The sequence below is a fragment of the Zosterops lateralis genome (genome assembly GCF_965231275.1).
Source record: "Zosterops lateralis genome assembly, chromosome: 4".
Taxonomy (NCBI): Eukaryota; Metazoa; Chordata; class Aves; order Passeriformes; family Zosteropidae; genus Zosterops; species Zosterops lateralis.
In genome coordinates, this window is record NC_139765.1 from 30,063,559 (window position 1) to 30,086,702 (window position 23,144).

At 40.5% G+C, this 23,144-nt stretch overlaps 1 protein-coding gene across 1 annotated transcript in view; it reads right to left on the reverse strand.

Annotated features, from left to right (window-relative positions):
- Positions 1-1,708: 1,708 nt before the first annotated feature.
- Positions 1,709-23,144, reverse strand: part of PLEKHG7 (pleckstrin homology and RhoGEF domain containing G7) — a gene marked incomplete at both ends in the record, with an annotated part of 29,656 nt that continues 8,220 nt past the window's right edge. Inside the window, 13 exons of the mRNA XM_083860472.1 lie at positions 1,709-1,816; positions 3,306-3,403; positions 7,362-7,521; positions 8,836-8,915; positions 9,385-9,478; positions 10,225-10,340; positions 11,742-11,916; positions 13,641-13,754; positions 15,026-15,121; positions 17,357-17,452; positions 19,383-19,532; positions 20,542-20,637; positions 22,657-22,697. Of these exons, the coding sequence (XP_083716598.1) occupies positions 1,709-1,816; positions 3,306-3,403; positions 7,362-7,521; positions 8,836-8,915; positions 9,385-9,478; positions 10,225-10,340; positions 11,742-11,916; positions 13,641-13,754; positions 15,026-15,121; positions 17,357-17,452; positions 19,383-19,532; positions 20,542-20,637; positions 22,657-22,697 (1,424 nt within the window). The remainder of the gene's footprint in view (positions 1,817-3,305; positions 3,404-7,361; positions 7,522-8,835; positions 8,916-9,384; positions 9,479-10,224; positions 10,341-11,741; positions 11,917-13,640; positions 13,755-15,025; positions 15,122-17,356; positions 17,453-19,382; positions 19,533-20,541; positions 20,638-22,656; positions 22,698-23,144) is intronic.

Genomic DNA, 23,144 nt, shown 5'->3' on the forward strand with positions numbered 1-23,144 from the left:
TAGACCAGGTAATATCATTCAAAACTACCTTGCCCCATTTCAGACAGCAAAGCTACTTTGAAATGGTGGATATATAGTTTTACAAATGAATTGTAGGGAAGCCACACATGTAAGAACAAGCTAAATGTTCCAGTTTCTTAGGGTTGCAGGGAACTGCAACAAAGGCGTGCACATTCCTGAGGACACAGTAATAATTACTGTTTTTCAAATCTATTTTTTTTTCACAGGTTAAATTCAGAGTAGTCTTTCCATTCCCAGTATCTGTGCAAGGCTGCCGAGTATCCCACATTTGATGAAAGTCCTTCTGTCACTGGCTGTGTTCTGACATCATGTTCAATGCAGCTGGACAATTGTCAGAACTGGAAGACTCAAAAGTAGCTCTTGTTCAATTTTTTAGAGCAATAAAGGTCTCACTCGTGAAATGGAAAGCTCTCAGAGAGATGCCAGATGGTTAATGTGGGAGATCAGCCCCTATTGAATTATTCAGGCACAACCAAACAACCAATGTTTAGCTATTGAAGCAGGGTCTCTGTCTAGATACAGAGAAAGATGGAGAGGAGAGCTCTCATCTGAAAGGCAGTTTCAATTGGGAAGTCAATTTCTGCCTCTGCCTGAGATATCTTTCTCTTGACACCACAGAAGAGCCCACTGAGTTTGTGTCTCCATGAAGACAAGCCTGTGTAAATACTTCCTTCCGCTGGGCTGTCCTCCTTGGAGACATGCTGGTGTCCTGGGGTGACTGCTTGTCTAGTAAAGTGAGTAGACCTGGCTAAAGGTTGTTTTGGTAAAAAGTGTACAAAGTGAAATACCCTCTTCCTTTTGCCAGCACACGAAGCACAGACCTTAGTCTGTCAGGTGTGACTCCTCTGGGTTTGAAATATCTTTGTCCTGTCAGCACTGGTTTCAGGATGCTGTGAGGTTCTGGTGAGCTCTCGGTGTGATGCAGTGTGCAGCTGAGCCTGGGACTGGGGAGATGGAGCACAGCTATGTCAGCCAGGTTGTGGTGAGGCATTGGTAGCTTGTGTGGTGCCCTGGTGCAGATCTGTCTGCACTCTGTTCTGCCCTCCTGCTTCACACATTCACCACTTGGCATGGAGCCTGATGGTTGTTCCTTTCCTGGGAAGCTATGACAAAAACTTGCCCATAATAGACACAGGGGAAGAGCAGGAATTTGTGTATTACAGTGGCCAGGCTGTATCTGGAGAGCACTGGAGCAGGTAAGTGCATACATAGGTATACGCATATACACATGCTCAGTATTAATTTAAAAACCATGGTATTATGGGTTAGTGGGTAGAGACACGTAAGTATCAGAAGCTGTGGCTACACAATTCTAATTTTAATGAAATTTTTTAATACAGTTTGAATGATGCAATAACCCTTCTAAACTTCTCTGGTGAATGAGTTGTCCTTACCGACACAGTGTTTTCCCTGTCATGCTTTCTAGGAAATGACAAGCTATATTAAAGCTTCCCTGGATGGCAAGAGCCTTCCCTAGGTGAAGCGAAGAAGCATCTAGAAGCAATACATTTGTTGCATGGCTCATTCCCCTCCTCCACTTTATTCCTACATGGTGTGGTCTATGCGCCATACTTTTTGTCAGGTCAGAAATCTGTTAGTTTCAGAGACCTAAAACATTCTCAAAGAAATAACTATATTATCACCATAATAGTCTTCCACTGGCTCTGTCAGTGCAATGCTGACATTTTTAGATTTCAGAGGATTCAACAGGGAAGCAGAAAGCAGTACTTTTCTTGGTTTCATGTTGCGTGATGTAATTGGAGATTGCTGTTTCTATTTGTAACATCCATGCTTTCTGTAAAAAGAAAAAATATATGTAAACTAAGAGAACCTAAGAAATTTCCAGTAAGTTAGATGCATTAATATCCAGAGCCTTTAGTTTTATTCTCTCTTCAGGCTTGTGCTCATAATTGCTGAAGGAAACATGAATTATCCCACAACTGAGACTCTCCCAGTTGTTCAGGCCACTACATGCTGCTGGAATCTGTGTCTGGGGCCGGGGATTTCCAGTGAATATTTCCATTTTTGGTTGGAAAGTAGGATTTTAATGCTCTGTTTGTAATGCTGAAGTTTGTTGCAGGCTATTTCAACCCTTTCTGAGTAATTAGCTTAATGCTGTCCCTGCAGTTTGGGTTCCTCATTTTTCTGATCGAGACAACTGCAGCTCCTATCAGCTCCTATCAGCATCACAAGTTCTGTCCCCCTCCAAGATCTGCCATGTGCTGCCAACTGAATTTCAGTTTCTATTATCATGCTGACAGCATTCAGGTCTATGTTTGCTGTCATCCAGGTATGAGGATGGGGTGATGGAGAGATAATTCCAAATATATAATTTCCTTCTCTCTGTTAGTCCAGGTAGTCTGGTCACAGAAGTTGAGTTGTCTCTGAATTACTATGATTAGATGTTGGACTAACCCTAAAAGGATTTATGCTTTGGACTAAAACCTTTAAAGTGCCCTTTCAACCCAAACTATTCTATGATTCTGTGGTATTGAGAAGATGGTAGCCCTGGTATGAAAGCAGTTTTGGAAAGGAAAGGTCATATTTCAGTAACAGGATAAAGTAATGACTTCTTGAGTGGATAGCTATTCCAAATACCAGCCAGTGACTGGAAAGAATTCACTCAGTGCTTCTGTTAGAAAAAGTCTCCCACCACTTACTTGAAAGATTAGTATTAGTGGTGGTCAAATTTCTGTACATTATGTATTAGAGAGGGAAATTCAACTTACATGAGAAAGCAAAATACTGCGAAGTGCCTGACACACTTTCAGATGTTATACCCAGTGCTGATACTAGAAATGTGACATGGTGTGAAAATGAGGGGTAAATTTATAGAAGAGTGCAATTAATCATACCATCTGTTCAGTCATGTTGTGAATAGATGAGCATGAGACAGTTTTCTGATCTGAGTACTACAGAATGTGAGTTGGATGTAGGGGGAGGGTGTTGTTTTGGTGTTGACTTCTCTGGAGGGGCTGACCATCTTCTGTGACACAAGAAATGATTTTTTTTTTTTTTCTTAGCAATCAGAATTGTTAATGTTTTTCAACAAAAATATGAGCTGCTATCAACCCTGATAGAAAACTGGAACATGTTCAGCAGCAAAAATTCTGTAACAAATATGTGAGCCAGAGCACTGGGGTGTTATTTTGTTTTGTTTTGGTTTTGGTCAAGTGTCACAACTGTAAGAGATTATCACAGCACGACCACTTTTAGGCTGCCACCCTCCTTTAAGGAAAGCATAGTTGTGTAATTAAAGAAGAAAAAAAAGAAATGTTACCTACCTTGGCAGTCTCTGTCTGAGCTTGTAGCAAGAAGACTGCTATGCACTGCTGATATCTGTTCTCATGCTGAATTAGAAAAGCATTTCGCAGGCTGAAGACTGGACAAATGTAAAGAAGTGATATAAATACAACTCATACAACTTCAGTCCAATTTTATATCACATTGATTATGATGGAAGAAACGATAACATGCAAGCATCTTTTCTGATTTCTGAAAGGGCAGTTGGACCCTCACATGGTGAGTTAACTTTGTCATGTAGAAAGGTTTCTTATTTCAAAGTTAATTCTAGTTGCATTTGTTTTATTTTTAATTGCTTCATCATGGTGCAGCTCAGGTGCTTTTGAGTCTACCTGAAGATCATTAAGAAATATTTCCCTTCAAAGTGGCCTAAATCGTAGCTGAAGTTAGAAGAAAACAAATATCAAAAACTAATAAGAGGTCCCATATTTATTTTATTTAAGTAAATCCGTATGATGGCTGGCACATGGGGAAGTGGCTGCACTCAGGCTACTGCTGGCTTTGGGTTCTCCCTGGGCATGTGCCTGAGCTGGTGCTCCTGGGGATGCCCTGGTTGGCTGCTAGCAGCTAGGCATGTTGCCTCTGTTTCCTGCCAGACTTTTGTTCCTGAAGATGACTGTGAGCATCATGTAGTGTGTTTCTCTGTAAGGGGACAAGGTGACAGCCATGTCACACATCTGGAATAAAGGGAGGGCTTTATGTTGGCTAGTGATTTTCTAGTCAGAAACTATGTTGCTGCTTGCAACCTTCAGACCTGGGTTCCTACTATTATATTTACATGTAAAATTATATCTCTTGTACAAGGTCATGGTGTTTGCAGATAGTTCTGCTTTTGGGGTACCTTCCTGGTGTTATGAAAACACCATTTTATCTTCTATCCCTTCACTAATGCATAGAAGGCTTTGGATAAGAATTATCCTGTATAATTATCCTGCCTGTTGCCAAAAGGGTATTTCTAGGATATTGCAACATGTTTTTTTTTTTTCTACTACTTGCATTGAGCTTTGTTTATTTTCAAAGTGATGTCAACCCTCAGCAAACTAAGTGATGCCAAAGTACTTGCTAGATCAAAAACCAAGATTTCATTTTTGATTAATGTGATGGATCACATGAGCTTTATGAGAACATGTTAACTAATCTTTTAGTGCCACCAGTAATAAAAGTCTCTTTGAGACTGCAGATATATTGGCAACATTCCCCAAGGTCACACATTCCAGACAATATTAAATATTATTTTTTATCCTGCAAAGGGACATTTTCTGTTGACATTGGAATGTTTGCTTGTTGTTTTACACAGAATAGTGGGAATCTGAACTGCAGTCTCCCTATGGTAATTTTTCTCACTGTTTTTATTGTACCTCACCCCAAGGGGTCCCGTATTAGGATGGGACTTCCAAGACGTTATAAGACTACAAGTGAGTAACAGAGACTGCTGTAATAAAGCTGGTAAGACTGTATGGGAGAGAAGTCAAGCAATGAGGTCAAGGGTGCGGGGAAGGATCATAACCAGTGGACAGAGTAGACTATGGAATACAGAAGGCAGCTTTTTCTATTCTTATGATTGCAGCTGGATCACAGAGATAGAAAGAACTTGCTTAGGAATCTCTATGGGAAATGCTGGCGTGGGAAAAGCAAAAAAATCCAAAAATATTATTTCCATCTCCATTATGGTTTTTATGGTCAATCTATTAGTAGGTGCAAACTGGAGGGTGGCTGCACTGCCTTGTCCAGCACCCAGGAGCTGTTGCCCTTGCATTCAGCCTGGGCTTACGCAGGGTGTGGGGCTGCCCTCCCCTCCACCCTGCAGGCAAGTAGTGGCTGTTTGCTCCATTTCTGCTGGTTTGGTAGGGGGCTTATTTAGGCAGGCAGACAGTGCCTGGAACATGTTTTAAAAAAGGTTATTATTCTTTGTTTTCATCCCCTTATCTCATCTTTAGTAATTTGCCTTTTATTGCCTACCTTTATATCCTCTCAGCATTGATGCTGAATGCTAAATACTCTCAGTGAATGTGTTTCAAAGTTATCGTAAATTTTACAGACTCTAGGTTTATTTTCCATATCTATTGCTTTCTCACAGAGCACTGTAGCTTTTCTGCTCAGTCTTTAGGATTAGGATGACCCTGGAGCCCAGAGATTTGTATTTCTTTTCGTTCTCTTTGATAGAGGAGGCTACTGGGATCTTGACAGTTTTAGGCTGAATTAATGAATCATTTAGGCTGGAAAAGACCGCCAAAATCATTGAGTCCAGCCTTTGACTGAACACCACCGTGTCAGCTGGACCACAGCACTAAGTACCACCTCCAGTCATTTCCTGAACACTTTCAGGGGTGCTGACACTACCACCTCCCTGGGCAGCCTGTTCCAATCCTTAACCATCCTTTCTGTGAAACAATTCTGGTGTCCAACCTGAACCTCTCCTGGTACAGTTTAAGGCCATTTCCTTTTGTCCCATTGCTGGTTATCTGGGAGTAGAGGCTGCTCCCCCACCTGGCTACAGTCTCTTTTCAGGTGGTTATTTAGGAAGTGATGATGTCTCCTCTTTTCCCCAGGCTAAACACCCCTGGATTCCTCAGCCACTCCTTTTAGGACTTACTCTTGAGACCCTTCCCTGGCTTCACTGCTCTTCTCTGGACATACTGTGGATTCTCAATGTCCTTTTTGTAGTGAGTGCCCCAGAACTGGACACAGAATTTTAGGTGTGATGTTACCAGTGCCAAGTACAGATCTCTTCCCTAGTCCTGCTGGCCACATTATTGCTCATACAGGCCAGGATGCCATTGGGCTGCTTAGCCACCAGGGCATACACTGGCTCATGTTCATCTGGCTGTCTACCAGCACCCCCAGGTCCTTTTCATCTGGGCTGCTTTCCAGCCACTCTTTGCCAAGCTCATAGTACTGCGTGGTGGTGGTGTGACTGAAGTGCAGCACACAGCACTTCACCTTACTAAATCTCATGCAGTTGGCCTCAGCCCATCGATGCAGCCTGTCTAGATCTCTCTGCAGAGCCTTCCTACCTCCCAGTGAATCAACACTCCCACCCAAATTAGAGCCATCTATGAACTGACCAAGGGTTCCCTCGCTCCCCTCATCCAGGTCTTTTATAAAGGTGTTAAACAGGACCAGCACCAATTCTGAGCCCTGGGGAACATCACTAGTGACTGGCCACTAGCTAGATGTGGCACCATTCACCACCAAGGTGAGGTGTGTGAGAGTCTGCTGTGTCAGTGACTTGGACCAAGGGGAGGCCTGATGTTTCATGCCTGCTCCCCAAAATCTGATTTGGTGACTTCAGGAACCTTGTTTTGGCAGGGTAAGGCTGGTCACTCTCTGTGGCAGTCAGCCCTCCTTCACTCTACACCCAACTGCACAGCAGCAGGTACAGGAGGCGTATTCCCCAGTGATGCATTTGGATGTCTGAGAGCAGGGAAGCATTGATGTATGGTGGGTGATTTCCATCCTTTCAAGAACTAGTGGAGATGTGAGTAGGAGCAATAGCAAGAGATAAATCTCCTTTCCAGCCTCCTTGTGAATGGCTGCTGTTTATGTGGGAGGACACCCAGGAGAACAATGTAGTGGTACAGCTGAAAAAATGCTGCATAACTAGTATGGAACTGAAAATGTTCTTGGGAAAGATGCCCAGGATTTGATAGAGCATATTGATAGATAGATAGATAGATAGATAGATAGATAGATAGATAGATAGATATTAGGACAAGGGAATGCTTGGCTTGTGAGAAAGAAGTCACTGGAGTCTTAATAGCTCCTTTGGGTTGAATGGATAACAGGTGACAGTCACTGGTGTGTGAGTCACTGCTGGCAGCAGGGGGCTTGGGCTGTGAAGTCTGAGCTCATTCTGAGGCTCATTCCTCACAGCAGGAGCAGAGCTGTGAAGCCAAGCAGTGCTGAGGCACCAGTGTTCACACTCCAGGCATCTGGGGGTGGTTTGTGGGCAAACAGCAGCTTGTCCTTACGCTGCCACACACACAGTGCATTGACATGGTGTTTATGAAGACATTCAAGGGCATGCAGGCACATACCTGAAACTTGGACAGGTTCAACATTTTTCAGTATGAGTCTGTCTAGTGGGATAGGCTGGTCTAGGACTGTGCAAAATCCCCCCTCTCTAATGAAAGACTGCAGTTCCGGAGTGAGGGAAGGACAGACCGGGATTAAGCTGGTGTCTGAGCCTCCATATTTCTGGGAATAGAAAATGAAGTTGGTTAGCAGGTTGTCTGACATCTGCTCCTGAATTATAGGCACTAAACAACTCTAAATTACATGCTTTCTTGTATCAAAGATACAGAGACAGCTTATTTGCCTGAGGAATCTTAGAAAAACTGACTGGCACCTGGAGCTCTCCTGCAAGGTCACACTTTGCATTAAAAAGCTACAAAAGAAACGCAAGTCCACAAGCAGAAGACAGTCATAGGCATTCCAAAAGCATTTCCCCCCTTTCTCTCCTTATTTTAATAGCAGGTTTTTCCTCCGTTCCTTGGGGGTGTTTCCTCATCTTCCCTCATGTACATGCACAAGACAGATTTCCCAGGGCTCCAGATGAGTTGCAGCCCTTTCCAGAAGGTTCACCAACACATGTATGTGGGACAACCCTCAAAGAGATTTGCCTAAGGGTACCAGGTCCCTTGAATTTCTGCTTCCTTCACCAACCCCGTTGCTAAGAGATGGTGCTGCTAGTTTAAAACCTCTCACTGCATGCTTTCTCTATCTCCTATCTCCTTTCTCTCTAAAGCAGAACACCTGCTTCTTAAAAAAAACAACAAACAAACCAACCAAAAAGTTAGGAGATTTATCACAGGTTCATTTAGACACAGTTTACATCAGTTTCATAAAATTAATTAGCTAAATGCACTCCTACACTGAAGCTTTAGGAATTTCAGGTCATCCAGTTCTTCTGTTGGTGTCTAGACACAGATGTTTATAATCAATAGAACTCTATGGAATCATTCATCAAGAAACATTTTCTTAAAAGAAGTCATTATATTTCAATTTTAAACTTGGGGAAATCAAGGCAAAGAGAAGATAACAAGCAGTGTAGCCAATCTTCCATAATTTTAGCCTTTCCCTGTTTTGTTTTGTTTTGTTTTTTTTTTTTTTCTTTTAATTTTTTTCTTCTTTCCAACAGTTCTGATATCTCTGGGATAAAAAATTCTCAGGTTGCAGGGACCATTAGAAAAAGTCTTACATTCCTGAAACTTCTCTGAGCTTTAGGAATACAGCACATCAGAACAACATGAGGAAGATATTAAGGTCTTGTGATGTAAATGATGCCTGTAATAGTGTTCCTGTTCCATACTGAGCCTAGAAGCAGGCTTTTGAATCAGGGTTACGGTTTGCTAGTCACATAAGGAAGCATCAGCTGTTCTTCATACTGATTAGTCATCTTGTATTTTTATCATTAGATCAATCTTCCAAAGTACATTCAAAATCCCTCCAAAAGCTAAAAAATATATGTAAAAAATATATGCAACCATGTATATCTCTAGACATTATTACCTTTTTGTTACGTTTAATTTTGGTAATCAGTAAGAAATCTTCAAATAAAAAAAGATAGACGTCAAGGAGTCTTGTGCTTTCTGAGGAGGAAAACAAAAAATATCAGTGTTATGGTGTGATTATTTTAAGGAATTTCTGCTTCTAAGATGAGGCACACCTGTGAATCACTGCACCTGACAGAATGCTTTTAACAAAGAAGCCTTATTTCTAGTATAGTTCACAACTACTCATCCTCCAATCTGCATTCTCAAATGCACTAAATCATATGTCTCTGTCATTTTGGCTACTAAATTTGTACCTTATAGCAGCTACCTCATTCTGATAAAACAACTACTTGCTTGCTAGGAAAAAGGACAATAAACAATCATACAGACTACTCATCCTATTGGCAGCTTGGCTGTATCTCAGTCTCTCTCCGATAAACTGTACAGTTGCTTTTTCTTTCCTGCACCTGTCCAAATGCTGTTGCAGAGGTTCATTCTGGACCTGCCATAACAATGTTTAATTCTGTTCAGCTATCTCTGGAGACCAGGAGATTCAGGACATTACCTACTAGCATCAGCCTCCCTTCATGATGGAGAAGTCTGTTTGCTGAAGACAAAATGTTTTCACTGCTGCTTTCTCTTAAGTTTTGCTTCAAACACTTGACCCAAAAAAGAGAGAGAGAGAGAGAGAATGGGGAATCATGCATAATGGATGATGAACAGCAGCTAAACAAGATGAGCATATGTGTATTCTTACCTCAAGCTAAGTACATCACACAGCTGATAACTGAGCATGCCTGTGTTTCCTCAGCAGTGCTACTGCTTAAATATGTTTATGCTTTTGAAATGTTAAGCTGGGTTTTACTTTTCCAAATTGAGTTTAATAGTGTTTGCAGCCCTGTATGTGAACATACATAATCTTTGAGATGAGACCCACTTGATGATGTTACCATAGTACTGCTTAAAGTCTGTCTGGGTAACAGGGTAACTACAGCAGCAATGTGCACATACAGGTATGCTGTGTTAATTTTTTGTAATGCAATTTAAATGTAAACGGAAAGTTCTTTGGCTCAGCTTGAGAAATGAAAGAGGCAAATAATTTCTACTTTATTGAATGCTGGTAATATTTATCCGTTTCATTCCATCCCCTAAAAGCAGATATGGGAGAGTCCTCCTGGACTGTATCATTGCCATCCCTTGGATGCTAACTGAGAGCTGCCATCCAACACACACTCTGTGTGTTCAGCTACAGCTCTTACACAGGCTGCAGCTGTTCCTGTTAGAGCAGAGCCATCCCCACTGACTAGAATACAGACAACCAGCCAACTTTAGATCACACTATGGAGACAGATAGGAAACTAAGCCCTCCTCTAGAAAAAAAAAAAGGCCTTTAAAATCTGCTTACCTCTGGGACAAAGAACCTTTTGTCACGATCCCAGACCTGAGGCCAGATTATGACCTCTTGCAGCTGCCTGAACTTCTGAAAGTTGTCCAACCACTTAACTTTACCTTCCAGATCCCCTGAAATGTGTGAAACACCAGTTACTGCCAGGGCTGGCAAAAGCAGTCCTGTTTCTAGAAGATACTGATTTTCTCCAGTGAAAGCTGAAGTACCTCACATGTGAGGTCCCAGATGAAATCTTGATCTCATTGTAAAAAAATGCCTAAACTCTACTTAGATTAGCAGAGACAGAATTTCAGTTCTTGCATTCAAAGATGCTTAAATTCACTGCTAGATGAAAAGGTTGTGTTTACTAATCTGTCTGGGGAACCAGAAATCATATAAAACTCAATTAAGCTGTAATCTTAAAAACGTCTTCAAAAAAAGTCCTGTCATTCTAAACTGTCTGGTAAGTGAGAGAAAAATAATTTTCATTATATACAGCCTGATAAAAAGACCATTGAAATTAATGAGAATTAATTTCAGAGGAAGTATTGCCAAAAATGACTGAGGTGGAGGTCCCTCAAAATGTGAAAAATGGGGACTGTGTCTTTGCTGATTCAAGGGCATTATGGAGAAACCTTTAATGGACCTGCAACTTAAATTTCAAGTCTTTGAGTGGAGTGATATTGCAGATAATGGTTTCAGACACATACCTCCCACCCCCACTCCCCCAGAAAGAGAGTGCTTGGGCTACAACTGTTCTTTATATTCCTGGTTCACTGATCAAAAAATGAAGGCAGATCTTTGTCAGGTGTCTGTGAGTAAAGAGGGGTCACCCTTCTATCTTTGGTTTCCTTGATCCAGAGGTGTCTGATTTCTGGAAGGACCTATTTATCCTGCCAGCAATACTCTCCAGACCTCCCATGGTCTTTTGGGGCCACACCTAAAACTGCTGTCCTTACATATGTTAAATATATAAATATTATATATTTAAAACAAAATGCAGGGAAAAAAATTACGTCTGGACCAGCCACTTGTTTTTTACAATAGCTAGAGAAAATCTGTAGCTGAGACAACTACAGAGTAGGACCCTGTCATTACTGAAAGGTCGTGGACACAATATTCCCCTTGTGAGCGCAAATTTATCCTATTAAGGATCAGCCCTAAAAAAATCCTCCTTAGACATAAATCCAACTGAAAGGTTTCTTTGTTTGAGCTCTTTCCTGATATGTTCCAATTTGGGATCTGCTTTTAATTGTTTGCCTGTCACTGCAGATGATTCTGAGAAAATACAAGTGACTCACTGATTTGGGAGTCCTGTGACATTGCTCAGAGAGGCTTTGGCAGCACAATCATTCCCACAATCATTTGGTGGCCCAAAGCATTCCCTACAGAATGAGGGCCAGGAGGCACAAACATCCTTGTTGCTTTTCTGCAGAGACACTTGACCAATTCAGACTTCAAAGGACGTTCACAAAAAAGCCATGTAACTTTCTAACTTGTAACTGCTTACTTGACTTTTAACCTTTGGTACTTACTTATAGACTTTTCCACCTTCTCTTTAAGTGACTGGATAAAACTTTTCTCTGTTTCATCAGTGCTCCTCTTCCAGATGTTGTTGAGGAGGAGAGGATACCGTGTCAGTCGATGCAGAGGAGCAACCAGCAGCTCTGGCAGATGCAACCTCTTGCATTGTTCATTTTGTTCACACCACTGCTGAAGACAAAGAAAATATGCCTTAGGCTTCAGCTTCTTTCTGGCTAGGAGGTAGCAAACAGTTTTCTGCATAATTAGCTGACTGTAAGGAGACAGGGACTAATGAAAGATGAGTTTCTTACTCAGTGAGAACAAGGGCAGTATAAAGGCTCTTGTCATGGTTTAACCCAGCAAGTATCTAAACCACACAGCTACTCATCCACTCTTCACTCTCTCCTGGGGGATGGGGAAGAGAAATGGGAAATAAAAAATAAAGTTTGTAGTTTGAGATAAAAGCAGTTTAATAGAATAGAAACAGCAGGGGAAAAAATAACAATATACAAAACAAGTAGTGCAGAATGCTCACAGAATGCTGGCCAATGCCCAGGCAGTCCCAGAGCAGAGACCCCCTCAGCCAACTTTCCCTCTAGTTTATATACTGAGCATGACATCATATAGTATGGAATACCCTGTGGGTCAGCTGGGGTCACCTGTTCTGGCTGTGTTCCTTCCTACCTTCTTGTGCCCACCAGACTCCTTGCTGGTGGTGGTGAGAGACAGAAAATCCTTGACTTAATGCAAACTGCTTAGCAACAAGCAAAATTCAGTGTGTTATCAAGATTATGCTCATCCTAAATTCAAACCACAGCACTATACCAGCTACTAGGAACAAAATTAACACTATCCCAGCCAAGACAAGGACAGCTCTCTACAGGGCAAATTCCATTGCCCCTCCAGATTCACTTTCGGCATTGCTGCTTACCATTCCAGATGCTGTGGCCATGCTATCATATCAAGTAGGGCTCTTATTTATCTGCTGTTTAAATTGTCTCAGGAAGACCTGAGAAAATGAACCTGAGTTAGGTTTAAAAGCCACCTTATATTTTAGGGCCACTGCTACTTGCCACTGGGGAACATTTTTCCTAGGTGTGAATGTATGAAGTCCTCATCAGGGAGCAAGCAATGTGAAACTCCAAAGCCCAAGCTGCAAAGCTTGCGTGCCCCAAAGAAATGTCCTCCCAGTTTTGGGCTGCCTGGGAGAAAAGCCCACTACTTCAGGTTTCTCTTTCTAAGCCTGTAATGTTGAAGATCTATCTTAAATATTTACAGGACAAACTGGTCTACTAATGATGTCAGAAAGAGCAGAGCCTGAGATCCCCACCACTGCACTGGCTGGAGTTGTTGCTTGAGGTGGCTGCAATATCAACAAAGACAGAACCTGCTGTAGTGCTGCAACTTGATAAAGAGTCCAATGATAGCTCTTTCCAGCCTTAGAGGGAGATAAATTCTTACTTTCTGGTATTGTTTTGATACCAAAGTAAGCATTAAAACATTTGATTTTTTTTTTTTTTTTTTTTTTTTTTTTTTTTTTTTTTTTTTGTCTGTAACCATTTCACTTTGTTAAGGTGGAGGTTACTGAGTCAAGAGATTATGTGCAAAACATATGGAAGAGGCTAGTAGTTTGTATTTTCTGCCTGCAAAAATGCAGCCCAGCTCTTCCCCTCTTATCTGTTCTAAATTACAAGTAGGGACTTTCACACATGCAGGGGAACATACACTCAGAAGGGTGACTTCCAATCAGTGATAGGCTCTGCAGTTTAAAAAAAATCCATGTGAAATTCTATCTACACAGTTTTACTTCTAATGAACATTCCTAGTTTGCTGTTAAAATCCTGTCATAAGGTAGGAAGGCTGAAGACATAACAACAGCAACAAGAACAACAACAAAACCATCACTTTACCTTCAGGTAGATGCCAAAATCTTCTCTCTGTCTCAGTTTTTCCAAGTAGACGATAGCAGAGGTATAATTAAGGCAATAAATCTGATGTGTCTGGCAGAGGTCACCCTGGAAAAACTGCAGAAAAGGTTTGGAAATTTATCAAGAAAAAAAAAATATCATGACAAAGGGAGAAACAGGAGTTTTGGGTTTGTAATGTGCATTTTATCTGAGGTTTCCCTGTACCTAAGAAAATGGGGAAAGAGCAAATTAAAAATGTAAAGGGCAATTTAAACAGCAATGCAACTGTAAAGTAGTAAAAATGCCACAACAGTGCTCCATTAATGCACAGGAGTACAGTTTTAACAGCTCTGCAGAGGTGTGACACATTTTTAGACTTTGTTCTCATTAGAAATAAATGATGTGGATTTCATAAGGAGGTTGAAGATGAAACCCACTATTTCTGAAACAGCTTGGATGATTTCATATAACATGGTATTTTATACCTGAGTAGGCTCTTAGAAATAACAGGATAGCCTCATTTATGCTGGAGATGCTGAATGCCACGCATGATAAAAAGCAGCTTTGTCTGGGATTTTGTCTGTCTACACAAATATTATCAATAAGAATGCCTGAAGTCAGAGGTCACAGGGGCAAGAAACCAAGCTCTAACCTTAATTTCTCTGTTAAAAATCTTAACACTGAGGTAAGGTCTTTTAGTATTTCCCAGAAGTTCTCTGATGGCCTCTACTGCTAGGGAAGGTTCCAGGCAATGAATTGATTTTCTGTCTTCATTAATATTTCCAACTTTACAAGCATTGGGAAGTTGAGCAGGAATTAGAGCTCCTGTAGGCTGCTGTTCAGATGACTGCCTTGTTTACCACACAGACTGACCAAAAGGGTTGCAGGGCAGGCAGGGCTTGGCAATGGTAGGACAGCTGTAGCTGCATCTCTCTCTTGCTTAACAGACACAGGGCACAGTGTAATTTCAGTCCCAATGAGCTCTTAATGAAGCAATTATAAACACTTGTGAATCTGGTGTAAAGGAGAATTGGTGTGAAGGAGTGGAAGGAGGCAGTGATGGGGCTGGGGTCTGGTCTCAGGGAAGCATTACCTATAGAATGGGAAGTTTGTCTCTACCAGTGGAAAAGTCTCCTCAGAGTCTGGGCTGCTGATCCCCAGGAAGAGAAGGTATTTCCACACTTGATTCCACATACAGAGAACCTTTCCATGACTGCTTCAAACATGCCAATTAATAAAAATAAAAACATTCTTCTGATAGGAGCAACCTGAGGCTAAACTGCTGATGACAGATGGCATGGACTTGACTGACCTGATTGCTGTGGAGAACCTGTGTGCCATGATAAATGGTCTGCTGCTTGTATTAAAAGCAAGAATACTTTTGTTACCGTTCTGAGTACGGGGCTGAAATCCATAGGAGAGTCTGTCTTGCTGACATGCTTCTTCGCAGTTTCAAAAAACATTTTCAGAAAACTACGACTTATCTAAATAAGAGGAAAAAAAAAAGATAAGTTAGCACCTGTGATCTGAAGTTAAGATTAAAGCAGCTTTATTTCCCATCCCTGGCATCTCTAAAGGCTCCAAGTGGGTGCCTTTACTTACCTCTAACATTGCCAGAATTGCCTTCAGAATTATGCTCAGAGTGCTTTAATTAGTCAGAAGCTAAGACAAATCTATACAAACACCCATTTATGTTGTGATAATGTCTGATGACAAAAGCTTTGGGACAAGATTAGTTAGTCCATTAAACTTGTCTTAGGGTAGCAGCTGTGTTTAATATGGATTGACATTAAAAATGACAATGGGTGAATGGTATCTGCTGGACAACACTGATAGTGTATGACAGAGCTGTGACAATTAAGGAAGCCACAATCGTTTGAGGAAGACAACATCTTTCACAGTTTGAGTTTCTTTCTTACAACTGAAGGTGAAGGAAGTACCTATAAAATATTACAAAAAGTCATGTATTCCCTATAAGTTAACTTTACATGTTTATATTGGATTCAAAAGTGCCTACCTTATCAGTCAGATGAGGGTGCAAGCCCACTCCTAAGCCCACACTGTCATCCTGAACAAACTATTTTCACACAAATTCATGACTAGGCTAAGTTGTTGGAAAATGTTAGGCCAGAAGGGCACATCAGCCCACTGGGATACTGCTACAGACTGTAGTAGGTGCAGGCTGCTTTGTTTGGTGTATTTATGGGGGCAAGATGCTTACAGGATAATACTCATTCTTTAATTTTGACCTTTACAGTTTTAAAGCATACATTTTTTTCATTGATTCAGCCTGCTGTCAAGAAGATACGCACACTACAAAATGTATGAAAAAAGGCACCAAAGGCATTGAGAGCAGTTTCTTTCTCCTACATTTAATCACTATTTAAAGTATACATAACAAATGATCATATATTATTCTCATCAATAAGCACAACAAAATTAGAAAATAAATCAAGAAATTTTTAAAAGATAATTCTCTCATGACCAAGCTCTAACCAAGCTCAAAGCTAAGTGAAACACAGGAATATATCTCACTCCCTTCTTTGAACAAGAACAAGGGAATCAAGAACCACACATCTGCTAAACTCCAGTAGTTGCTTGCATATACAGGCTTAGTCCACAATAAGCCAAAGGTAAAATCTGTCAGCTAAAAATCTTTTTCCTTGTATCTCCAAAGCTACTGGTTGGTCCTTCAGCAGCTCACCAGGTGTGAGGTCTGTGGCTGAGCAGCAGTGCTTTGCTGATTTGTTTTAGCTCTGGCTAATTCTCCCTACTTTGAAGACCTTTCCCAATTTTCTTGTTTTGGCTAAAAAGGGGGAGATTCAGTATTAAGGCATGGGAATTACAATAAGAGAAATAAATGGAAGTCAGCAGCTGATTTAGGGCATGTGATGTGATTGTGTGTAATTATTCAATTAAGGCAGCTGTAGAGTTATTTCCAAAATTTATTTTGCAATCAAGGGTGAGATGCCCTGTGAAAGGGCCCTGAAGCTAAGAAAAATTGTTTTGTTTCTAAAGTTATGTGAAGGCTATTTTTGACTTAGAGGTTTTTAACTTTCAGGAGCTGAAAAATGGTCTCCCAGGAACTGGCCAAAAGCAGTAAAGAGCTGGAGCTCATCACAGCCAAACCTTGTGGCCTCCCTCCTCCTGGACAGAGCAGAGTAAGTAGTATATGAATAGAGAGTATCCAGTCTCTGTGGGAGAGTTCCTTGCACACATGCCAAGGGAAATCTCAGCTGGAGAGAGAGGGTCAGCATTTTGTTTTAACTTGCTTTATTGGAGTGGCATAATAGACAGCAAAGTCTTTGTGCCCATCTGTTTGCAAAAGGGGACTTGTTATGTAGTTATCTTGCCGTGCTTATTATTTTCCTTGTTTTGCTGTAAGGATTGTGTTGTAATTTCTCTCCACAAATCCTTCTAAAAGGTTTCTGCTTATGGGAATTACTCTCAAACTTCTGTTTACTTCAGAATGAGCTGAAGTATGAGCTCTCCCCCATGTTTAAAATGCCATGTATCTTTGGCTGGAGATACAAGAGAATGATTTGCACTGGTGATATTTGACTCTCACTGATATCCCATAGAGAGGAAGAAAAGGTGGATTATATGAACAAAGTTCCAAATGTGAGCATTAAAACTGAATAGAAGAGTTTGGTTTGTTGTGTTCTTTTATTGGGCTGATTGATTTCTGATCTGAGTATCACTTCTCTTTTTCTACTCACCTTGTTTAACTCTTCTAAGTTTGCGAAAATTCTCCACAAGTCCACATCCAAGAGAAATTCATTACTCTGGAGGTGTTTTAGAGTGTTCATAAATATCTTTAAAACCAAAAGAAATCCATGTTAATTACTGTTTGTGCCAATTCAATAAATATTTTTTTCCCCTGAAAATAACATTTTTACTGAAATTCATCTGAAAGGATCGTTTGGTTTAGGGAGGGCAGAAGATGGCATTGTCAGAAGTTTCCTGATCTGCCTGAAGGTTAAATTTTGTGCAGAACAGGGTATGAGTGATGTCTCTGGGGTTTCTCTGTGGTTACCATGGAGGCAGCTGTGTTCCTGCTGTGTCCTTGAGCAGAAGAGGGGCAAATGAGCCCCCTGCAGATCCCTGCATGAAGGACTTAGTAACATCAGAGTCACAGTTAAAGATTTCTATGACCTTTCTAAATGCTTTCCTTCCTACCCCATGCATCTGCTGCTATCTAAATTGTTTAGAGTTACTATGAAGAAAAAATATATTCTTGGCCTAAGGTAAGTAGAGGCCCTATGGAAGTTTTCTGTCTCTTTGGATTGTTTTATTAACCTGTATTGAGTGAAAACTGCGTGTGAATTTATTGGCTGTTTAAGATTTTGTATTTTTTAAGCTGATTGAGATGTACTGAATCTGACTTAAATCTGAAAAGGGCTTAAAATTTATAGATTACTGAGTAGACTTTTTTTGTTTATGTGTATAAAGCATTATGAAAAACACTTGTCACCCAGGTGCCAAGACTGAATAGCTAGTGAGAGTCTCTGCTTAGCCTTGTGTAATTCTTTAGTTACCATGACCAGGTTACCTGAGAGCTTAAATTTATGGTGGATTCATGGTGGTCTTAAAGCTCCCTGTGGAGATTCATTAAAATCAGTGGAATATTTCTATACTTGGAAGTAACCAGGTATCTTTAAAACTGGTTACCCAAATGCAATGTGTTCTTTCTTTAGGAGGAGAGTTTGGGAAGCTGGCATGGACTGAATAGTTCATCATTCATGGGCCGTGCAGGGCTGGCTAAGGCTTATCTGTGTGCTCCTATATCAGACTCACAAGGACCCTGCATGCCTGCTGTTATCATTATTCTTCTCAGTATTTGCCACCTTTTAAACTTTTCAGATTTCTAAACAAAGTTTATAGAAAGAAGGATGCTCTTCTCCTGCCTTGAGCCAATAGCTGGTCCTGTTTTCTGTCCCTTCCTGTTCTGCCCCACCAAGGAGGAATTCAGCCCACTCCTCTATTAATTTCCTTTACTTTACATTAGTTCTTGTGTTGTCCAGGCTAACTTTTCAGCAACATGGAACACGTTTTCTTTTCTTTGACTTAATAAAAAAATCAGGAATTGTCTGTGCTAAGTAAGAGAAAAATGATAAGAAAATGTTTATGGAAGGTGATCCATCCTTTTAAATGGATACATTAACTTTTGATGTGTGGTGAATATAAATAGTGCAGCTGTTCTTGAAAGTGTGTAATATTCTTGTCTGTATTTCAAGCTCTTAAAATTCACTGTATTGGAAGTAATACAGAGTTTTTGGGAGAGGAGTTGTTTTTAGTATACTTGTTTTCATGTAACATTAAAACTACAGGTCTGCCAAATTCTGAGGTTTTCATGCTCCAGTCAGGATAATCTAACCACAGCTCTATATGAAGTTAAGTGATAAATATAATGTTGCACACTAGCAATGTTAGCAATTGGAATAGTCCAGTACAGAAATTACCAGTTGGAGCATGGCTTCAGTACAGTGTTTGTGAGAGGACTAATGGAATATCAGTTCTATATCCCGGAAGAAGAAATATCTTCTATTCTTAGAAGATGAGATACCGTCATAAAGACAGAAAAGAGAGCTATGGAAACAGGATGAGCAGGCAAGGTGGGAGGAAAAAACAGGTATTAAGTCATTCCCCCACAGACGTCTAATGAGAGGTTTCAGGTGGCTTTATGTCCATCACAGAAGAACAAAAAATGTTTCATTATTTTTGCAAAGTGAAATCTGATGTTACCGTCTTGAGAACCAGCAAATGATCCAGAAAGTAAGTGCATTCGCTTGTGAAGAGTTCCCACACTGCTGCTTCTTTTTTCATTTCTAACCGGTTGTTGACATCTTTCTGCTCAGTCTGTTGCTCATTCATAAATTCGTGCCAAGATTTACTCTATTGATTGAAGAAAAAAGAAAACCACCAATTGTTGCATCAGCTGCTTCAGACCTTATGAAAAGAATCTATGTCCTATTTACTGTGTAAATCTCATCTACCAATATTAGCAATTTTTCTTCTGAAAGTTCCTCTAAAATATTTTAGAACCTGCCATTCTCCTCTAAAATACTTACAGTATAAACACACTGAATTTGAAAGCAACACAATATGATAGTCTGTGTTTGATGTATCAAAAATTAATGAGCAGCTTGCAAATGCTAAGGAACTTGATCTGTTGTGCTACTCTTGGGTGGATGACATCTTATTTTATGGTTGATAAAATCAAGGTACCAAAGGACTAGGTCTTTATAATCATTTGAAAATTGTTTTGTTTAGTTCTAAGGTGGCCAGTATCACGTTATGGACCTGCTCCAAAGTTAGATGTCCATATATAAGTCAGACATTGACAGGACCCCTCAGGAACTGTGTATGGGGAGGTGCAGATAACAGACTGCCATGAGAAGCACAAGGTTTGCTTTGGAGAGGGGATGGTGTTAGGTGGCTAGGGGCCAGAAGCCTTGCTTTTCTGGCAGACAGGCTTTGGCATCTTTTCAGCAGTCAAACCTTGGTGTTGGCACTGACCTCCATGTGGCTGCCTCTGAATGCAGCAGTGGGTGGCTGTGTCCCGTTTGACATCTCTCTGACACTGTAGTTTCTTCCCCCAGACCTGTAGGTGCTGCTGGAGGGGTTACCTTGAGAAGGTGGTATCTTCCTGGTCTAGGGCAGTCTGGAACCCTGGCAAAATCCAGATGTTTTTGGAGGCCCTTGCTAACCTACTCTGACCCTCAGTTTCTCACTTGCCCCTCCATTTCAAATGACAAAAATGTACTACATACCTATACCTTAATTTAACAGAAAGATCTCATATCCAGATTAATGAACTGAAAAATGTTAGCATATAAAGAACACAAAATTTCTCCTTTCATCCTCAAGTATCCTTGATACAGTATACTGGGTATTTTGATACCTTAAAGCGGAAAAATTCATCTGTGCAGCAGTCTATGATCTTAACAGTTGAAAGACAATTTTCCAGATCAGATGCTTGCTTCTGTTTGTCTTTACCCTGTTGAATGACAAAAAAACCCCACCTCTGATTCATACAGTCTTTTAAAGACTGTTAAGTTTACCCAGCTCTGTAACCTTGCCCTGATCAATAATGAGTTTGCCCTTAAATAAGTGATTTCTTTATATTTGCAAGGTCTTCTAAACATGGACAAGACAGTGATGGCAGGTTTCTTTGTAGCTATAGGTGGGGTGTGTAAATGCCTCAGGCTTGGATGTATAAGGTTTTATTTATACACCGGTCTTTGACAGGGCAAATCGTTGGTATGGTGATGCCTAGGAAGGCTGACCCGAAACAGAGACTGGAGAGACAGAGAATAAAGTAGGTATTTATTGAAAGGTGTTAAGGATCCACCTTGGGCAGGACAGGGCCTGACCAAGGCTGTACTCAGTGTGGACTTAAGAATACTCCACACTGATGGCTTAAGGCCTCAATGGCAACAGGCAATGGGCTACCCTTGGAAGACAGAACTAATGAAATGTTTTGCTTCCCTGAGCACTGTCAGAGATAGGGGACAACAGATTCATAGTTGAAATCCTGTCATAGGTATATAAATTTATGTGTTTATTTATTGATTTTTAAATTTTTGAGCTATGCATGGAAAAAAGCTCCCTTGGTCATCTGCAGAGTAGTGTCTGTAAAATGAGTTTTCAGAAAGCTGAAAGAGCAGCAGGAGTTTGTGTGAGGGACCATGAAATAAAAACAATTGCTTTTGTTTCAGCTTTGTTTATTCAGGCCGTGTAAAAAATTTAAACATTATTTATGAAATCTAATTTAGTGCTCTCGGCACAGACTTATAAGGTGTTTGCCTAAGTTATATCTGTTTTCTGGAACAGTATATTCCCACTTCATGGATTTCTATTGTCTGAACTTTAGGCACTGAATTCAAGCCAATTTTGATTATAATATTTGAAACTTAGAGTTTAAGTTCATCTTCTATTTTTGAAAGATAGATTGAAATGGAACAGGAAAAATAATGCAGTTAATATATATGCACAGTGAACCAGTGTACCAGAAAATGAATCTTCATGAATTATTTTTTATGGCATTTAATAGTCTTAGAAATAACTTTTGTCTAAATAGCAAATTTTTTTTATTGCAGATTTAAAATATTTTTCTGAATCTAAAAATCCTCAGGTTTAGGTCATGCTCCTTCAAATGCTATGAAACTGCTGTCAAATGAAAAGGGAATTCTTGTACATATCAACCTGAGTACTTGCATTGGTTCTATATGCACAAACCATTATTTGATAAAATGCAAAAAATACTGGGAAGGGACTGTTCTTAATGACATGCTTAGGGAGAAAGTTATCAAGACACTTGTAAATAATTTTTTGAATGCTGAACAGTACACAGAAAGGAAATTCAAATACCTTAGTGAGTGAAAATTTTCATTAATGGAAAAGACAACGAGTTGTGTTAGACAAGGAAATTTCCTCAGTTGTGATTTCATTGGTGTGTGTGAGGGCACCCATGAGGACAGCAAAGGTGTAAGAAAGTGTCCTGGAAAACTACTTTTATAGGTAAAGCTTAGATCCCCTCCCGTGTGAATAGGAGTCCATCACATTCTCCAAAGCCCTAAGGCATGCAGAAAATACAGGGTACATGATGGTCAAACCAACGATGCAACTGATGTGCCCACCTTGTGCTACCTTAACCTAGGGAGATGCACTGGGCCTGTTGCCACCCCTGACTAGAGCTCTCATTGCCCATCCCACTCTGCCCTTTTTGTGCCAGGGACACCTCTCCTCACACCACCTACAGGGATGGGGAGCAGTGGCACTGACTGTTTTCATGTGCATCACATGCAATGGCTGCACTGGAGCCACGCAAACTTCATTGCAGATTAATGTGCAAGCAGTCCCAAGGAGGGCTGAGATTGTTCAGCTCTTGAGTTCAGCTCCACTACTGGCTGCCTTTCTCTAAGGACAAGAAAGTAAAGGAGCTATTTTTACCCAGGTGAGTTGTGGGAAAAGGAGAGGTCAGTGCAAGGAGACATAAAATAATGAAAATACTCACGACTCCTCTTTTGACAAATGGCCACCTTGACTTTTTGGTCTCTAATGGGTAAAACAAATGTTTTCAGTAAGGAAACAAATAGATAAAAAGCTCTTATTTATATTGTTTATATATGCAGCTTGATAGACTCTACTCTGCTTGGCTCATATTTAATGCTTGAGTTTAGGTAGTTTGTGCACCAGACTTAAAATGCATTAAGCTTGTTGAGTTCTTCCCAGCAAGGATTATGACTATCTGTGGTGGGATCTTGGATGATGCTAAACACTCCTACCTGTTGCAGGTGATCACTATGTGATTGCCAATTCTTTACCTGGGAAAACCATCATACATTAAGCCAGTTTTTGAAGATGTTGTTTTAAAGCAAGAATTAGTCTATGCCTTCTCATTATGATAACTTGGAGTTATGCAGTTATTTAAATCTCCAGTGAATAAACAATCCTACAAGCCCTAAGTGTTGGATCTGTCATGGGACTGGCACAGTGAGGCAG